The 15,748-nt window shown below is 47.0% G+C and overlaps 6 protein-coding genes across 6 annotated transcripts; 2 read left to right on the forward strand and 4 right to left on the reverse strand.

Annotated features, from left to right (window-relative positions):
* Positions 1–348: 348 nt before the first annotated feature.
* Positions 349–1,587, forward strand: TRV_03152 (acetyltransferase, GNAT family; the record flags this gene model as incomplete). The annotated part of the gene is made up of 2 exons (XM_003022645.1): positions 349–520; positions 593–1,587. 2 exons carry the CDS (start codon positions 349–351, stop codon positions 1,585–1,587), a joined length of 1,167 nt encoding a protein of 388 aa, XP_003022691.1.
* A 2,213-nt stretch (positions 1,588–3,800) lies between these two features.
* On the reverse strand, positions 3,801–5,270 carry TRV_03153 (uncharacterized protein; the record flags this gene model as incomplete). The annotated part of the gene is made up of 5 exons (XM_003022646.1): positions 3,801–3,902; positions 3,973–4,349; positions 4,428–4,852; positions 4,969–5,184; positions 5,251–5,270. The coding sequence occupies 5 exons, from the start codon at positions 5,268–5,270 to the stop codon at positions 3,801–3,803; spliced, it is 1,140 nt and encodes a 379-aa protein (XP_003022692.1).
* A 1,222-nt stretch (positions 5,271–6,492) lies between these two features.
* TRV_03154 (uncharacterized protein) lies at positions 6,493–7,039 on the reverse strand (the record flags this gene model as incomplete). The annotated part of the gene is made up of 3 exons (XM_003022647.1): positions 6,493–6,511; positions 6,626–6,839; positions 6,943–7,039. The coding sequence occupies 3 exons, from the start codon at positions 7,037–7,039 to the stop codon at positions 6,493–6,495; spliced, it is 330 nt and encodes a 109-aa protein (XP_003022693.1).
* Positions 7,040–7,488: 449 nt separating this feature from the next.
* On the forward strand, positions 7,489–9,939 carry TRV_03155 (uncharacterized protein; the record flags this gene model as incomplete). Its single annotated transcript, XM_003022648.1, has 3 exons — positions 7,489–7,764; positions 7,863–9,210; positions 9,278–9,939. The coding sequence occupies 3 exons, from the start codon at positions 7,489–7,491 to the stop codon at positions 9,937–9,939; spliced, it is 2,286 nt and encodes a 761-aa protein (XP_003022694.1).
* Positions 9,940–10,430: 491 nt separating this feature from the next.
* Positions 10,431–13,949, reverse strand: TRV_03156 (uncharacterized protein; the record flags this gene model as incomplete). Its single annotated transcript, XM_003022649.1, has 7 exons — positions 10,431–10,706; positions 10,777–10,939; positions 11,032–11,120; positions 11,195–12,111; positions 12,167–12,383; positions 12,433–13,732; positions 13,828–13,949. The coding sequence occupies 7 exons, from the start codon at positions 13,947–13,949 to the stop codon at positions 10,431–10,433; spliced, it is 3,084 nt and encodes a 1,027-aa protein (XP_003022695.1).
* Positions 13,950–14,439: 490 nt separating this feature from the next.
* On the reverse strand, positions 14,440–15,521 carry TRV_03157 (mitochondrial carrier protein (Pet8), putative; the record flags this gene model as incomplete). Its single annotated transcript, XM_003022650.1, has 2 exons — positions 14,440–15,393; positions 15,459–15,521. 2 exons carry the CDS (start codon positions 15,519–15,521, stop codon positions 14,440–14,442), a joined length of 1,017 nt encoding a protein of 338 aa, XP_003022696.1.
* Positions 15,522–15,748: the final 227 nt, after the last annotated feature.

Here is a 15,748-nt window from a genome sequence, read left to right on the forward strand (position 1 = left end):
ACTTTTCTGGGTTATTTTCTTCTTTCTTGTCCCTCTTCATGGGCAACATCCCCCTCGCTGAAAAGGATGTGAAGAACCTGGAAGCCATATCCGATGCTCTGGACTCTCATATTCCTTGAAGGAATCTTCTGCTTATTGCCCGTTAATACCTTCTTTTACCTCTTGTTTTTAATAATGAGTAACTAGTTTTCAGCATACCTTCTTTTTTGTTTCCCTTCTCATCTGCCTGGATGCATATATCAGTTCTCCCAACATTAAACACCACATTTTACGGGCCTTCGTGATACTACTGTTCAGGAGCACGTTAACTAGTTTATCTGATTTGTCTCATCATCAGACACACCAGAAATGAGGCGCCACTCAAAGGGCCGGGAACCCCGCGCAGCTCCATTTGCTTCGAAAGATGGCCTCTCTTCTATGTTTTCTCGAGTCCCGCTCCTTCATGGCGTCTCTTCGGTCGAGGAGTCTCTGCAGAACTTAACAATGGGTGATCATATCCCGGGGCTTCTTATTCCAATTGGTATGCCCCATTGAACTGTGTAAAAGACGATGGTGACCCGCCGTATTTTCGGGCTAACGTTTAGAATGCTAGCTTTCCCTTCTTCTCTAAGGACTAATCTACAAATATCTACTTTTCCGGATGATGCAAGCTATAACCCGTACTCTCCTTATGGTATTTCCATAGAGAGCAATCTTGACGCATCGTGCACCTCCCTTTATGGTTCATCAGGAAGCGAGGAAGGCTTACATTCACCTTCAGCTGTCCAGAGACAGGCACGAAGAAACTCCAGAGCCACAAAGCCTCCGTGTGTTGATTCAGCTGGTACCCTACCTACCGAATGCCACCTCCCTGTATACCCTACGCAGTCCGAGGAAGAAATTACATCTGCCCTTGGGCTAATCTCAGAGAGTGTCTCTCAGCAACGGATACTGGCCGTCAGAGCCATCATTTCACACCCCGCAGTGATTGCGGCTGGAATATTATTTTTCTTATCGAGTTCTAAATTTATTTACTCGGGTTCGCCCGCTGGCCTTATCCTAATCCTCAGCGTTTGGACGTTGAGCCTCCTCGTTCTGATCCTGGTGATCCGCTTTATGGTCAAGGGATATATGGTCCAAATCCGGCAGACTCGGGATACTAAGTGGCTTTCACAAGACTCTGTTCATGGCCTATCACATAGACGCGATGAGGTATTCATTGCTCGGGACCCCAACACTGGCAACGGCGATGAAGGTGGAGATATCGTTGGTGTCCTTGTTATGAGGATCTGTAAGACTGTTACCGACGCCAGTACACCGGGTGTACGACCACGGTCAACTAGACGGAAGAGCTCTGCTAGATGGACGGGTATAATTCGTGCATGGACGGTTCGACAGTCCGCTAGATCAAACGGAGTGGGCACAAGGTTACTGGAAGCAGCCATCGCTAACTGTCGACTTCGGACCCTGGATGGTCCCATGTTTGCTGACGATCATGCCCATTCGAAGCGCTTTTTACCAGGGATGTTTAATATCGGTTTTGATAAGCAAGATGCATGGGCACGGAGCTTTCTGGAGCACACTGTTATAAAGGAAAGGAACAAGTAACACACTATATACTTGTTCTTCCATTCTTTTTTCCCTTTTTTTCTTTCTATTTTATATCTCCTGTCTTGGTGGTGTGGGATCGGGATTATCTTTCCTTATACATTCGCTGGTTAGGCTCTACTCTGGTTTCTATGTTGGATTCGCTATATACCCTCGTTCGTTAGTCACACTTATTGAATTGTCACTATTACTGCCATTCGTTTATATTGTATGCGCGATGTCTGTCTTAACAGCCATTAACTATCGATAACCAACCCGCCCTGCCAACTGAGATAGTAACTTGAATTCTCGGCCACATACCGCCCCTTAAGCACCACTACACTTGCCTATACAACATCTACTCTGTAGCAATGTAGTTATTCAAGTTGACCGTTACATTGAACGCGCGTTCATGCACTGGATGCAAACCATCCAAGAGAGGTAATTATTACACTGCAAAGTGGACCAAAGTCAGCAAGAATGATCAAATCGGCTTCAGGGTTTTCTGCGGGTCAAGCCGCTCGGCCGTGGGCCACGATATCCATTAGTTATCCCTGCTAGATGCGTGCCTAACTCGCTAGCTAACTCTCTCTCCCTTGCTCCATCGACAACCCAATAGCCCCGTCACGCAAAGACGTTAGCAAAGTTACAAAAGGAGGATTCTTGGTCAAAATGTGAAGCCGTAGTGGTCAGAAAATAGACAGTTAGTGATTATCAAAACCGTAAACGGTCGTCCCAAGCTACAAACAGAATGATTAGCTTTTCACTCGGGCATATGTATACTATGTGTCTACTTCGTAGAGAGAGGCTCACCCTCTTTAGGACAAAAACAATCTAGCCATCGGTACGGTGTTAGCTGCCAATGATAACATAGCCAATACGTCTGAATATGAACTCACATCGGAGGTAGTCACTGTCTGTGATAAATGTTAGCTGCTTTACAGAGTATGAAAATAAGAAAACATAGCGATGCTTACCTTGCGAGTCTTAGCAGGCGTGTCAGTAGATTCGAGGAGCATGACCACTTGTTAGCATGTCAGTAAAAGACTTTCATATACAGGGTCGTATTAAGCTGGCTCTTCCTTACCGTCTGGAGACGAGAGACAACAATCTCTCGGACCGTCTTGTAAATCGCCTTTTGTATGCGTACAACGCCCCCACGGCGTGCCAGGCGGCTACAGTTTGGAGGAAGGGTTAGTCCCAGCATAGAATGGTAGTAAGGAGCTATTATATGAGATGCCATGAAAGTCTCCATACCGGATTGCAGGCTTGGCTGTAGTAGATACATTGTTAGTTTTTTCTATAGTAATATCCAGTCTGGGTGTTGACAGGTATAGACTTCTTCGATATACTTACTTATACCCATGATATTGTCTCGTTTGTTCTTTCTGCAGCCACATTGAATGATTGATAAGACTTCCTCGAAGTGTTGGATCTCAATCAAGCTTACCGGTATCTTCTGGGTAAATATTTGGCAGTATGGTTCTTCCTCTTGCTCAACTTGAGTGGTACCTCCATATTTGAGCGGAAGAGGCACGATACTGGCTGTGAAATCGCGGGTAGAAATATAGTTGACTCGATAAGGAGCCAGGAAGGCGGATTTATGGAGGAATGGATTAGTTATGGAGAAAATGCGATGCGGTTTGGAAGGGAGTGTAGATGCAGAGAGTTGCTTTGTGTTGTGTTTTTATGTGTTCTTCAACCTAGCGTTACTGGGACAATGGACAACACAAAGCTGGGCCAGCAAAAAGAAGAAGGAACTCTAGCTTTGGCTGAGTTCTTTTGAGGATTGAATTGGCTCTTGATGGCAGGTATATGTATATTTGTGGCTGCCAGGGTCACTGGTCATAGACTCAGAGAAAGGGAGGGGGATTGTCTTTCGAGCGAGTCCTGAGTCCACAGCTGGAGTTGAGAGGAAGCACACAGTATGTCCCTGGGCCACAAAGCCGGGAATTGGGATTAATGACTATAGATAGGAATTGATGATATGTACGTGCGTGCGTATATATAAACATATATACGTGATGTGATGCCAGAATTTAGAGGCTATTCTGCCATTGACTCATGACATGCCAGTAAATTTTGGCCATTGAGCGAAGGGACAGAAGGGAAATCAAACATATATGCGATAGAGACAAATGAGGGACAGCAGAGTAAAGCAGCAGAACCTTCCGGAGCCACACCTGAGCGAACGCCAGTCGTAGAAAGAAGATAGAAAGACATGACATATCTCACTAGGAGATAAAGGTAGCCTCCATTAAAAGGGTACCTTCTTCTGTGATCTCCTCTTCGTCTCCAACTTTAATCTTGATGGGCAGCTTGTGCGATGGAATGAACTGTTAGGAACATAATGTCAGTTCTGGAGAGACATGCATAGAATAGACGATACAGAAGTCGAAAACTGACCTGATATACATATGGTCGTGTTCCAGCAACACTGCCGACAAGAGACTTGATCAAGCCTGGTACTTCAGCCATAACATCAATTCGGTCCATTCTCTGGCCCAGGGAACCTTCGATTATGGCTGTGAAGGGTTTACCATCTGCCGTTTTGCCAGACCAGGTGATCTTTAGAGCAGTTGGTTCAGGCCAGTCATTCTCAGAATCCTGGGTGGCTTCAGTATGAGTTATGGAATTTGGAGCACCGGCATATATAATTTCTCCATCCTTTGCTACGCCACCCACATTCACGATGGTGGAGCCGTATGAAGGAGGCGTCGTGTATTCCATCATGATAGCAGAGAAGGTGGGTGATTGAAAGTCAACAAAATTCCATCTCGCAGCTATGAAGAGAGATCAGATGGTCAAAATTGGTGTCCATGACTTTTAAGAAACAGGATTAAGTGGTGTGTGTAGCATACCAAGGTGATGGGGCTTCATGCCCTGGAGTGCATGAACGAAAAATCCCTTTCCGGCGAAGTCGATTTCTCTTTCACGGGTAATGATTGAACCTTCAACCTTGCATCGTGGCCAGAAGGCATGTCTCATACTGCCCCATGGATTCATTGGATCGGTTCCAAATGTCGAGATTCCGTCCTTACCTGCGACGAAACCTGGAGCAGTGCGGGTGATGGTAACATTGACTAGACTATCTTCGTTGATAGCCGACTTGATGGTATATGCGGTCCCTTCTTCATTGAGAGTGATGGCAACGTTGTCGCCGCCAAATGAGAGCATGTCTTCAGCAAAAATATGGTTCTGGACGGGGTCGGAGGCCCATAAGTGAGGTTTCGCTGGATCCTTGGAGAACACTTTGCAATTGAACTGGCAAGTTGTATGGAGGCCACTAGAGTGCGAAATATATCAGCGACTCTACTAAATGATGAAAGAGTAGATAAAAAGGAGGGGTGAGTGGCTAAGAAAAAGATGCGCTCCGACATCTTCATCGCCGAACAAGCTCACACGACATTGTTGTAGATCAGCTGGAGTGAGGCAACATCTCCGTTATCCGAGAACAGATAGAAGGTCTGGGTCTCGACGCAAGTCGACTGCATTGCTGCCCATCGTAAATGATCCTTATGCACCTCCGTGTAGGGTATCGTCTTTGCCTGGTCGACCACCGACTGTATAGCCGTGGGGCCATAGATCGGCTCCTGTGTCCCGGCAACGTTGGCCAGGCTATAAAAGTAAACACATCAGTATATGCTAACTACATAGTTGGCCACGGAGAGAGATAGTACATACGTCTGTTTAAACCAGTTCATTGTTGAGTCTGTCAAAGGGCGGTATTCGACTTGGGGATTGTATCTAGACCGGATGGGAGGGGAACCAGCAGGAGGCGCGCGACCAAAGGCCGAAGCAGAAGAGCGGATGTGGCGGATAAACGATGTACCGTACTGGTTGGCCACAGGAGGTAACCTACTGTGCGCGTTAAGTTACAAGAAGACACAGCAGCACAAATGTAAAATGAAGCGTCAAAAGATCTTTCTGGCTTCTGCTTGCTTGCTTGCTCGTCGTCGTTTTTCTTCTTGTCGTCGAAAGGATCGCGGCTATTTTACTATTACGCGCGATTCCGGCGGTTACGACCAGGACCTGCGGCTAGCGCTAATATTGCTACTTTGAGTTTAGCGCACGCTCGGAAGAACTTTTTGATCTTTTGAGAGAAATCGAGAAGAAGAAGAAGAAGAAGAAGAAGCAAACGATTGACGGTGACCTGACGACAGGAGATCTCGAAAGAAGGGGAAAAGAGGACGCCGCTCTATCACTCACTCGGTTTCTGGCTTGTTTCTGCAAGGGCAACCACAACAATGGCCGCCAAAGCTATCCCAAAGGACGTCGTGGTGAAGCTCATCGTGGGCGCCGGGCAGGCCAGTCCCAGCCCTCCAGTTGGCCCAGCGCTGGGAAGTAAAGGTGTGAAGTCGATGGACTTTTGCAAGGTAGGCTGGCTGTTGACTCAATTGTTGTGAATTGGGACTTGTATGTATAACCCGACGAGAGCAGGAATTCAATGCGCGAACGGCACACATCAACGTCGGAACTCCGATACCTGCACGAGTCACCATCCGCCCTGATCGATCCTTTACATTCGACCTCAGAACTCCGGTGACATCCTGGCTCCTCCTGCAAGCGGCGAAGGTTGAACCAAGGAAAGCTCGCATCCGGGGCGGCGAACGGCCGGGCCACGAGACAATCGGGAACGTCTCTTTGAAGCATGTGTACGAGATTGCGAAGATAAAACAGACTGAGCTTCGATTGTCCGGTTTGAGCCTCCAGGGGCTATGTATGAGCATCATAGCCCAGGCAAAGTCCATCGGCATCAAGGTCGTGCCGTGAACGCGATATGTTCTAGAAGAACAGAGGAAAGGGGAAGCATCGAAGAACATGTACCGAGGTAATCTACTTTCTGCAAGAGTTCGACCAGGCTGGGTGGACGGATCGAACGGGTTCTGCGTGGTCATTGCATGGCGTTTTTGCGGGTGGGCAATCCTACTTCTTGGGCTTCTTTCTATATATATTTATTCAGCAGCCTTCCCTTTTTTTTTTTTTTTTTTTTATTTTTTTTGCCTTCCTTTGCAGAGAGCTCCTGGGAATGCCCAGAGAGCAGTGTACAGTATCGTACGGCAGCCACAGTGTATGATAGACCAACGACTTCTTCTCTTCTTCTCTTCTTCTCTTCTTCTCTTCTCCTTCTTCGCTGCTGCTGTCACTCGCTGACTCAGCTACCTCGGCCGCTGCGCTTCTTGGTCGCTTTGAAAACTTCTCGACGGGCTGGAAGACAACAACGTCGTCGGTAAACGTCCAGCCGGGCCAGCAGCAAGTCTCCCGGGGATCAGCTTCCGTCTGCCGTCTAGCGGCTCGCGCAGCGTCATCAGAAGACACAAGCCCGGCATATCAAAACGTCTTCCCGCCGAGTTCCGGAAAAAGTTGAGTTCGAACAAGCTTTGCCTGGCCGAAAATCGATTTCAACCGCAACATTTTCTTCGTCGACCTCGTCCTCCTTCTTTTCCTCACTTCCAAGTACTTCATCTCTCATCTATCATCCTGATATCACCAGCCGATACGGAGTCTTTGGCTCTCTGTCATCTGCTTGACGCCGCCGTCTCTCCCGACCTGCCGCGATTCGCATGCCTGGCGCGCATCCTTCCGACTTCCGTGCCCCTCCTATTTGTTCGCGCCCTCCCTGGCTTGGCCTAGCTAGAAGGCCTCCCCCCCTCCAGCAGGAGCATCCCAACCTGCGCTGCGCCTAAGGACGCTCGCCGTTGCATCTGCGCCAGTAGACCGCCGGATGCGACGCGTTGGGAGGAATGATTCTGTACCCACAAGTCCGTTGAGAGAGCTTGCCCTAGGCCCTTCCCAGTTAACAATCTTGCAACAACACTTCCATATTATAAAATATAAAATAAAAGGATAAACGCAGCCGAGGAAGCATAGCGAGCCAGAAGAGCGCCTGAAGCGTGCTTTGAAAACTGCCTCATCGTCATCATGGCTCCGCTTGCTAGCTCAGGTTCGGCGGAGAAGAAGGCCCAGGAGCCAAATACAGTTCGTTTTGCCGCGCAGAACCAGGAGATCGAGCCACCACAGAACCTGCTATCGTCCAGTGGTTCTCCAGATACAATTGTCAAGGGAAATGCTGACCCTACACCTGCGGGCCCGGGTGGTGAATTCGTACCATTTGATTCTGCGTTCCAGAAATCCAGACTTCAGGAAACTAGGCTACACAACTTTGCATTTGATCCAGTTTCTCTGCCTGCTTCAAGGGTATGTGACCGATAGATCTTTATTGTTCAGATAACAGCTTTGCTTTCATCATATTCTGATCCTATAATTAGACAGCATTGCTAACCCTATGTTTATAGGTTCCTTCTCAAAATTCAAGTATCCGTGATTTCAACAGATCAATAGCGATATCTCCTCCTCCATCTCAACCCCAGTCTCCTGCCTTTGGGCCTATTGACTTGCCGGAACACCCAAAAGATGGACATAACCGTGCATTACTAGAGACTACAGAGATGACACCCGAAGCCTCCTCATCCAGTGAACGACCCTCCAAGCACTACATCAGAAACCAGACCTCCTTTTCTTCATCCCGGCCTTCCTCATCCTCTACAGCACCCTCAACACGTCCGGTTTCGGGCCACAGCAATACACCTCCGCCAAAACTATCAAATTTAAACCGTGGAAAGTTTTTCGTCGGTCCCTCAGAAGAGAGCCCTCCAGGAACTCCTCGGTTTGAAGTCAAACGGCCTGCCTCTCCTCTCCTGGGATCAGGCACAATAACCCCTTTGGGGGACGAAAATGACCCGTATGCCCGGGACAAGAGACCTCCACAAACCAAAAACCTAGCGAATCTTGATCAGAGGTTCATTTTTGGAGGAGTCGATGCCAAACGTCGCCCACATAAATCACATTCCACTACTTCATTATCAACGCACAACATTCCACGCTCTGCCCATTCATCTGAAGCCAAGGATCATCACCATCATAAACATCCCCACCTATTCGGTGGCAAGAAAGATCGACATCATGATGAGAAATTTGATGCCAAACATTCAGGCTCGATGTCTGAACTAAGACGCTTTTTTAGAATAGACCGCAAGCATAAACGTGGAGAATCGCCATCTTCCATGAAGTCTTCCCGGTCCTCCATTAAACATGTTCCCTTCCAGTCTACTGCTCCTAGTGTGCCATTTGCCGATGACCATGGCCTGCAATCAAAATATGGAAAGCTAGGTAAAGTTTTGGGCGCAGGCGCTGGAGGCTCTGTCAGGCTGCTCAAACGTAGCTCAGATGGAGTTACTTTTGCTGTTAAACAGTTCAGGGAAAAGCATTCATGGGAATCAGAGAGGGAGTACGCGAAGAAAGTTACAGCGGAGTTTTGCATTGGCTCTACCTTACACCACGGAAACATCATCGAGACCCTGGATATCATTCGCGAGAACGGCATCTGGTATGAGGTTATGGAATTTGCCCCTTATGATCTTTTTGCCATTGTTATGACCGGGAAAATGACAAGGGAAGAGATTGCGTGCTCGTGGCTTCAGATTGTGAACGGAGTCAGCTATCTCCATAGCATGGGTTTGGCCCATCGAGATCTCAAGCTGGATAATGTCGTTGTCAATGACAAAGGTATTATGAAGTTGATAGATTTCGGTAGCGCTGTAGTATTTAGGTATCCTTTCGAAACAGGGACCGTTCAAGCCACAGGTAAGCTACCACTCCGTTTCGCCATCCTATAAACAAACAAGATGAAGACCGCTAATGAATCATACAGGTGTCGTTGGCTCAGACCCATACTTGGCTCCTGAGGTCTATGATAATAAAAAATATGACCCTTGTGCAGCAGACATGTGGTCACTAGCAATAATATTTTGCTGTATGATCCTTCGTCGATTCCCATGGAAACAGCCCAAGGAAGAGGATAATTCATTCAAACTGTTCATCGCCGAACCATCTCCCAATACCCCACCACCTGAAGAATTTGGCAACCCTTCTAGAGGTCGGCCGAGATCCGTGGCAGGAGAACCAACCAATAGTTCCATACCTAACGGAAACAAAGGTGACGGCCACCATCATCGACGTAGATCAGATCACAAAGAATACCCCAAACATGAGCATGTCGCCAATGACCCTAAGGACGAAGCTTCTGCGAAGGGGACAGCCAGCACAGAGAAACAGCAGGCAACAGGCCAACGTCAAGAACCTATCAAAGGACCTTGGCGGCTATTGCGAGTTCTACCTAGGGAATCCCGTCTACTTATCAGTCGTTTACTGAAGCTCGACCCTAAGGAAAGAGCCACCTTACAGGATGTATTGGACAACGAGTGGGTAAGGAGCTGTGAGGTCTGTAGGCAGGAAGAATCCGGCCAGACTATCAATGCCCCCGGACATACCCACATATCAGAGCCTCCCACACCCCCACCCGCAAAAAAATAACTATTTAATAGATTTTATTGTGAATCACGTAAATGTTTTGGAGGATTTGGTCCCTTGTGGCTTGCTTTGGTTTGTTTGGCTTCATGTTTATTTCCTGTTTCCCTTTTCTAATTCTACTTTGTTTTTCCCGTCCTGCTTTGGCCTGGGATGGAAAAGTCTGCCTCCTTTCGATATGCAATTATAAATGTGGACAGTTATTTGGTAGGAGTTGGGTCTTTGTTTGTTTCCTGGCCACATCTTTCCCCTTTGGCGTTATGCAAAGGAGAAGAGCGTGGATTCTTGATACCTATGACCTACATAATGTACAATCAGATGCCCTATTGTTTTGTTTTATAGTATATATATACCTTGGTCATAGACTTATGCCACGGATCCTAATAATTACAGTTGACATTTTCTATTATGTACTGTGCCATGATCCAATATATACACAAACCTCTAACTGGTTAAAGCATCCGCTAATTTATATGATGCACGACGATATCATTCGCCTACGACGCTACGTCCGATTCAGGTGGTGATTGAGCCAGCGTCGCTCCAGTTGCATCTGTGTCAGTGTGTTTTCCATTCACTTGTGGTCTCTGGTCAGCCCCTGTGGTTTCGGTGCTGGAGAGATCAACTCCGACTTTCTTATCCTTAGCCTCGCCATCTTCTACAGGAACTGGAATCTTTCGCTTTCCGTTTGCCTTGTACACAAGAACCATATCATTTCCTGTTCTCCATAGGTGAGTACGTATGGTGGCAAGGGTCATATCCATAGGTATAAGCTACATAGATATATTGTTAATGTTTTCCATTTCTTTCATTTCATACACATATTCATTTGAGGTGACTTACCGTATTCTGACAGTATAGTTCGAGATACTCCTCGGGTTTTAGAGCATCCTCACTTGGAGTTTCGGCATTCTGCGGATCAATTCGTTCTGCAACATAGGCAAGAATTTTCTTCGCACGGAGCATTCGATTTGCATTGAGGCGAGATGAATTATTTGGGGCGGCTCTGTACTTAATGTCAGTGTGCCCCCCATTGATACCCATTGATAATAAAAACTATGTATTGCAAAACCAACACGTTCCAGGAGATGCACTTACGTATCAGGTTTAACAACCTCTGGAAGAGAATCCTGATATGGTTTCAAGGAGAATGCGATTTTAGGTATCTCTTTAAAAGGGACAATATTCTTCAAGGTATGGCGATCAGCAATGCATCATTGAATCCAGTGGTGAAGAGGAATTATAATAGAAAATCACTTACACGAAGTAGGAGGTCAGCCAGCCAAGCAGGGGCAGCTTTCTCAAATATTTCAATATCTTGACGGACAGTCCCAACAGTACCCCTGTATAGGTCTGCAGCAACGGCTGAATCTGGATTTTCTTCTTGGATAAGGATACCTATATGAGGTGGAATATTCAAAACTGGTGCCTCATTTTCTGGTGTAGGGGTGATCAATGTTTCTATTTCTTTGCAAGGATTTGCTGCCGAATAAGCATCATAGTCGGCATGTATCCTGTCGATAACTCCGCGAAAATTGTCATCAAATGGGCGTTCCTTTTCAGATGATTTATCCGATTCTTCTGTCTTCTCTTCCGCAATTGGTTTTGTTTCCGTAGACGTTTTAGATTTCTTCGGGAACGTCATTTGGAATTTCTTGCCAAAGAGGGTTGTTCCTTTTTTTGATCTCTCTTCCTTTTCTGGCTCTAATGGGCCTGATATGGGTGCAGCAGGTGGTGGCTGTTCGTCAGAGGATCGGGATTTTGCAGTTGAATCTGCTGCATCCGTTGATGGGCGTTTCATCGCATTGGTGAAATAATCAGAAGAACCCGTGGGGTCCTTACCACCGTCATTTGTGAAAGGCCCATTGCTAGAATTATGCAATTCGGGGAAAGGCGAAGTCATGTTTGGTGTACCGATGCCGATTGACATACCTGGAGCCATAGCTGAGCGGGTTGCTCCCGCCCCTTTCATCCCAGGAGAGCTAGGAGGAATTGGTGTCTCAGGCGAACTGGGTGTCGCAACTGTTGGAAGCGCTATATTATCCAAAACATCATAGTCACATTCTCCTTTCTGTTCATATTTTAATTTAAGGGTTTGTCTGTAAACCTCATCCCGCCGGACTTCTTCTTTGACAATTCCATCAAAGAGATACCTCAATATCCATTTCCCAAAATTGACTATGACAACGGTTATTAAAGATTCCTATTTATAGCATGATAGACCATAACTTACTTCTCTGATCTTCTCGATATGCATTGGTATCTGTGTCAGGGAGATTGGCCTGATCAACGTATATTTCCCCATCGAAGCATCTGTTTTGTTCCAGAATTACAGACAGTCTCCCGGTTCTTGTATGTAAAGTACACCAATTCGCAATTGTTTCAGTAGTATTCACTTCTGATGCAACATCATCCAGATGGCGTTTACCGAAAAACTTTATAGGAACACACTATATGCCGTTAGTATTTCGGAATAAGAGAACTACTATGAAAGCTTACCCTAAGTAAATCCCATAGCACCACATCCCCAGCGGTATCTTGGGTCAACGCCCTTTTTCTATCATTCAGAGCGATGTGCTTTATCATGCCATGCTGCCCTTCTATTGTCTCTTGAGGCAATGACTGAAGAGGGGTTGCGAGAGTTATTCCCTCATCCAAGAGAATATCAGTGGGAGCTCGTAAGCTAGAGACGGATAAGCTCACAACATCAGCCTCACGGTGCATAGGGTTAGGGAACGTAGCAGCGTTTGACAAAATCAGGATAGAACTGGCAGGGATTTTCTGGTTTGAAGACAGCGGGTCAATTTTGTTGTCATCCGAGGGTGTTGGGGATGCCACGCTTGGAGTGTGTCGACAGAGTGGCGACGGTGCGGACGCCTCAATCTCCGCAGTTATATCAACATCACTCCAACGATGGATACTAGATTTTGGTGTCGCTGTCCAAATATGACCCCCAGCGGCCACAACTTTGAACACGCCGTCATTTTCCTGCAAGGCAGCGACGCAAATGCCCTGATCAATATCTGGAGCATTTCTGGTATCTGTTTTCGCCACGAGGCCAGATCTATCGCTTGAATAAAAGACAGATAATTGGGGGTGGTCCGAGTATAGTGACCATACACTATCGTTATGCATGGTAAGAGTGTGCATACATCGTCCAGCTGCCATGGACCATACTTTGACGGTTTGGTCAGATGATGCTGTCAAAATTGTATCGGCATCGCGGTTAAGAAGGATACTCCTAACGTTATCTGTGTGGCCGACAAATTTAGTGATTAATTTCCCCGTTTTAGAATCCCAGATTCGAACAATGCTATCCGGGCCGCCACTGGCTAAAATAGACCCTTTCGCGCTCAAAGCATACACTGAGCCTTTAGGTGTCTTGTCATATTCAGAAACATCGATTTTTAAACGTTCCCCGCCGCCATTTATATCCCAAAGGTATATTTTATGGTCCAAGCTACCAGAGGCAACCCAGTCAGCGTCTGGTTGCGGAGTTGCAAGGCATTTAACGTAATCAGTATGCTTTCCAATAACGGCAGGCGCATGGTCATCGGCTGCCGGTCTCCATGCCCTTACTGTGGTATCTGAAGAAGCGGAAACGAGGGTCGAATTATTCCGAGTCAAGATGATATCGTTGATCCAATGTGTGTGCGCTTGGACTTGGCTTCTGAACGAGGTAGCGGTAGAGGAACGGGAGGGTGTATTATTTTGTGTGAAATCGTGTAGGTCATTACGTGTCCGGAGGTTGAGATTCAAATCCCAGGCACATATTACGCCATCTCGCCCAGCAGAATATCTGGAAATGTCAGCAGACTAGTTCTACTCAAAATCGCTGATCATAGTAGAATCGTGGTCCACTGTCGAATCAACAGTTTCACAAGAGTCACTCACAGAGTTGAGCTTGTGGTATCAACAGCAAGGCCATTCACACCCAATCTGTGGCCGCCAGGCGCATCTGGTGGTGACAGCACTAACCGCAATGACAAGTCAATGAAATTGCTCTCGAAAGGCATAAATATATCAAGTTTCAGTGGGGAAGCGCTCACCGTAGCTGACCCGTTGGGTTGACTTCCTAGCCATCCAGAAACCACAACCCGACACTGCACTGCTCGGCCGTTATCACGGTCCGGCGCAGGGAATGTTGGTCGCCCACGGAGTTTCGAAGGTAGTAAGTACTAGTGCGTAAGATAGCTAGACTTCTTCAGTTGGCAAACCGGCCGAAACCCCATGTGGTAGATCCGGAGTACGTCTACCACTGAGATATAGAGTGTAGAGGCTGCCTTGTAATTTTTCACTTCTGTCGGTCTTGAAAGAGTCGTATAATTGTTAAATGTTGGAGTCTTGCGAACATGCGGAGGCTGTCACTAAACACTAAACTTAGCCGCGATAGCTTATCGGGTCACATGATTTTTGAATGGTCTCTCTATAAATAGATATCGATGAGTTGAAAATAAATAATACAGCCAGTCAAGCCTATTAGTCGGGAAGAATGCTGCAGAGCCCCTACAGCAACTCTGACTGGAGCTTCTGCTCGGTGTGATGGCCTTCCATCAAGTTCCACGCTCTCTGGTAGCTCCCAAGAAAAATCGCTCCTCCAATACCAATCCAGGCGACTCGAGGTCCGATCCCTTTCCAAAATGCGCTAGCACCTTCATCTCTCCATATTCCTTTGACTATGTCCCTGACTCTGACTTTTCCCATACCTGACTCAGGATTCCCGCCACGCCGGGCCAGCATCACTCGGGTTTTAACGACATCCAGTGGTGTTGTCAATCCCGCAGATATAGCCCCGGCAATACTTCCAAAAATTGCGCTCGACGTAGCAGATATACCAATTACCTTCGCACCTGGGTTTTTCTCTTTCTTCCAGGAAGCATACGCATCTTTCATCCCTTCCCACATAGTGAACTGTAGTATGGTAAAAGGAATTTCTCGGGCAATTGTTATAGAAGTTCCTCGATATAATTCACGGATAACCAGGAGTGACCCATTCTGACTCCCGTTTCCATGGCGTAGAGAGAGAATGTCCTTGAGGGCTAGCAAAGTCGAGCCTCCAAAGAGACCGGCTTGCGCTCGCTGTTTTATAACCTCCGTCGGTACGCGAACAGCACAAGCAGCAACTTCGCCTAAAGACGATGCAACGGAATGTGTAAGGAATGTGTGCTGCCATGGCACAGTCGAGGGCGAGGTGGTTGGGGGTAGGAAATATCGCTTTACGCCATCATAGACGACGAAGAAGCTCGCAGCTGATGGAGCAGATCCGAGCAGAACGGAGGGCAAACCAGCGTATATTCCGCGAAACGTCTGTCGTAAAACTTTTAGGCCATTGGCACTCCCATTCAATGAGCGCGCAACTGAAGATCCTTGTGTCTTATGTCGGGCTTGCTGAAGTCTAGTCTTGATGGTATCGAGAGGGAAGAGAGAAACGTCTACGGTGAGACCAGCCGCTGCTCCAGCCTATAAAATGAAAATCCAAGTCAGTTGGTTTGATTAGAGAATCGTGGATTAGTTAATATACTCACCAGAAGGGACCTAGTCCACAGAGCCGATTGTGTCGCGTGCGACTCATCCTTCTGACCTGCCATTGAATCTCAGGGCCTTTCAGTGGTCAAATATTACAATAGCAGCCCTGCACAAATGTTCATGTTGCCTACAGCATAGTAAGCCGAGCGAACATGTAAGGTAAACAGCTCTTATCCACTGTTGCGCGCGTTTTGATCCGATTCGATCAATTTCAAAGATTTTTTGTTCTTGAGATTTTGCCAGGATTTAGTTCACTCGTTAACCAGTTAGCCGCGAGCAAAAAGGGGGT

Source organism: Trichophyton verrucosum (genome assembly GCF_000151505.1).
Source record: "Trichophyton verrucosum HKI 0517 chromosome Unknown contig00271_1.f1.exp, whole genome shotgun sequence".
NCBI lineage: Eukaryota > Fungi > Ascomycota > Eurotiomycetes > Onygenales > Arthrodermataceae > Trichophyton > Trichophyton verrucosum.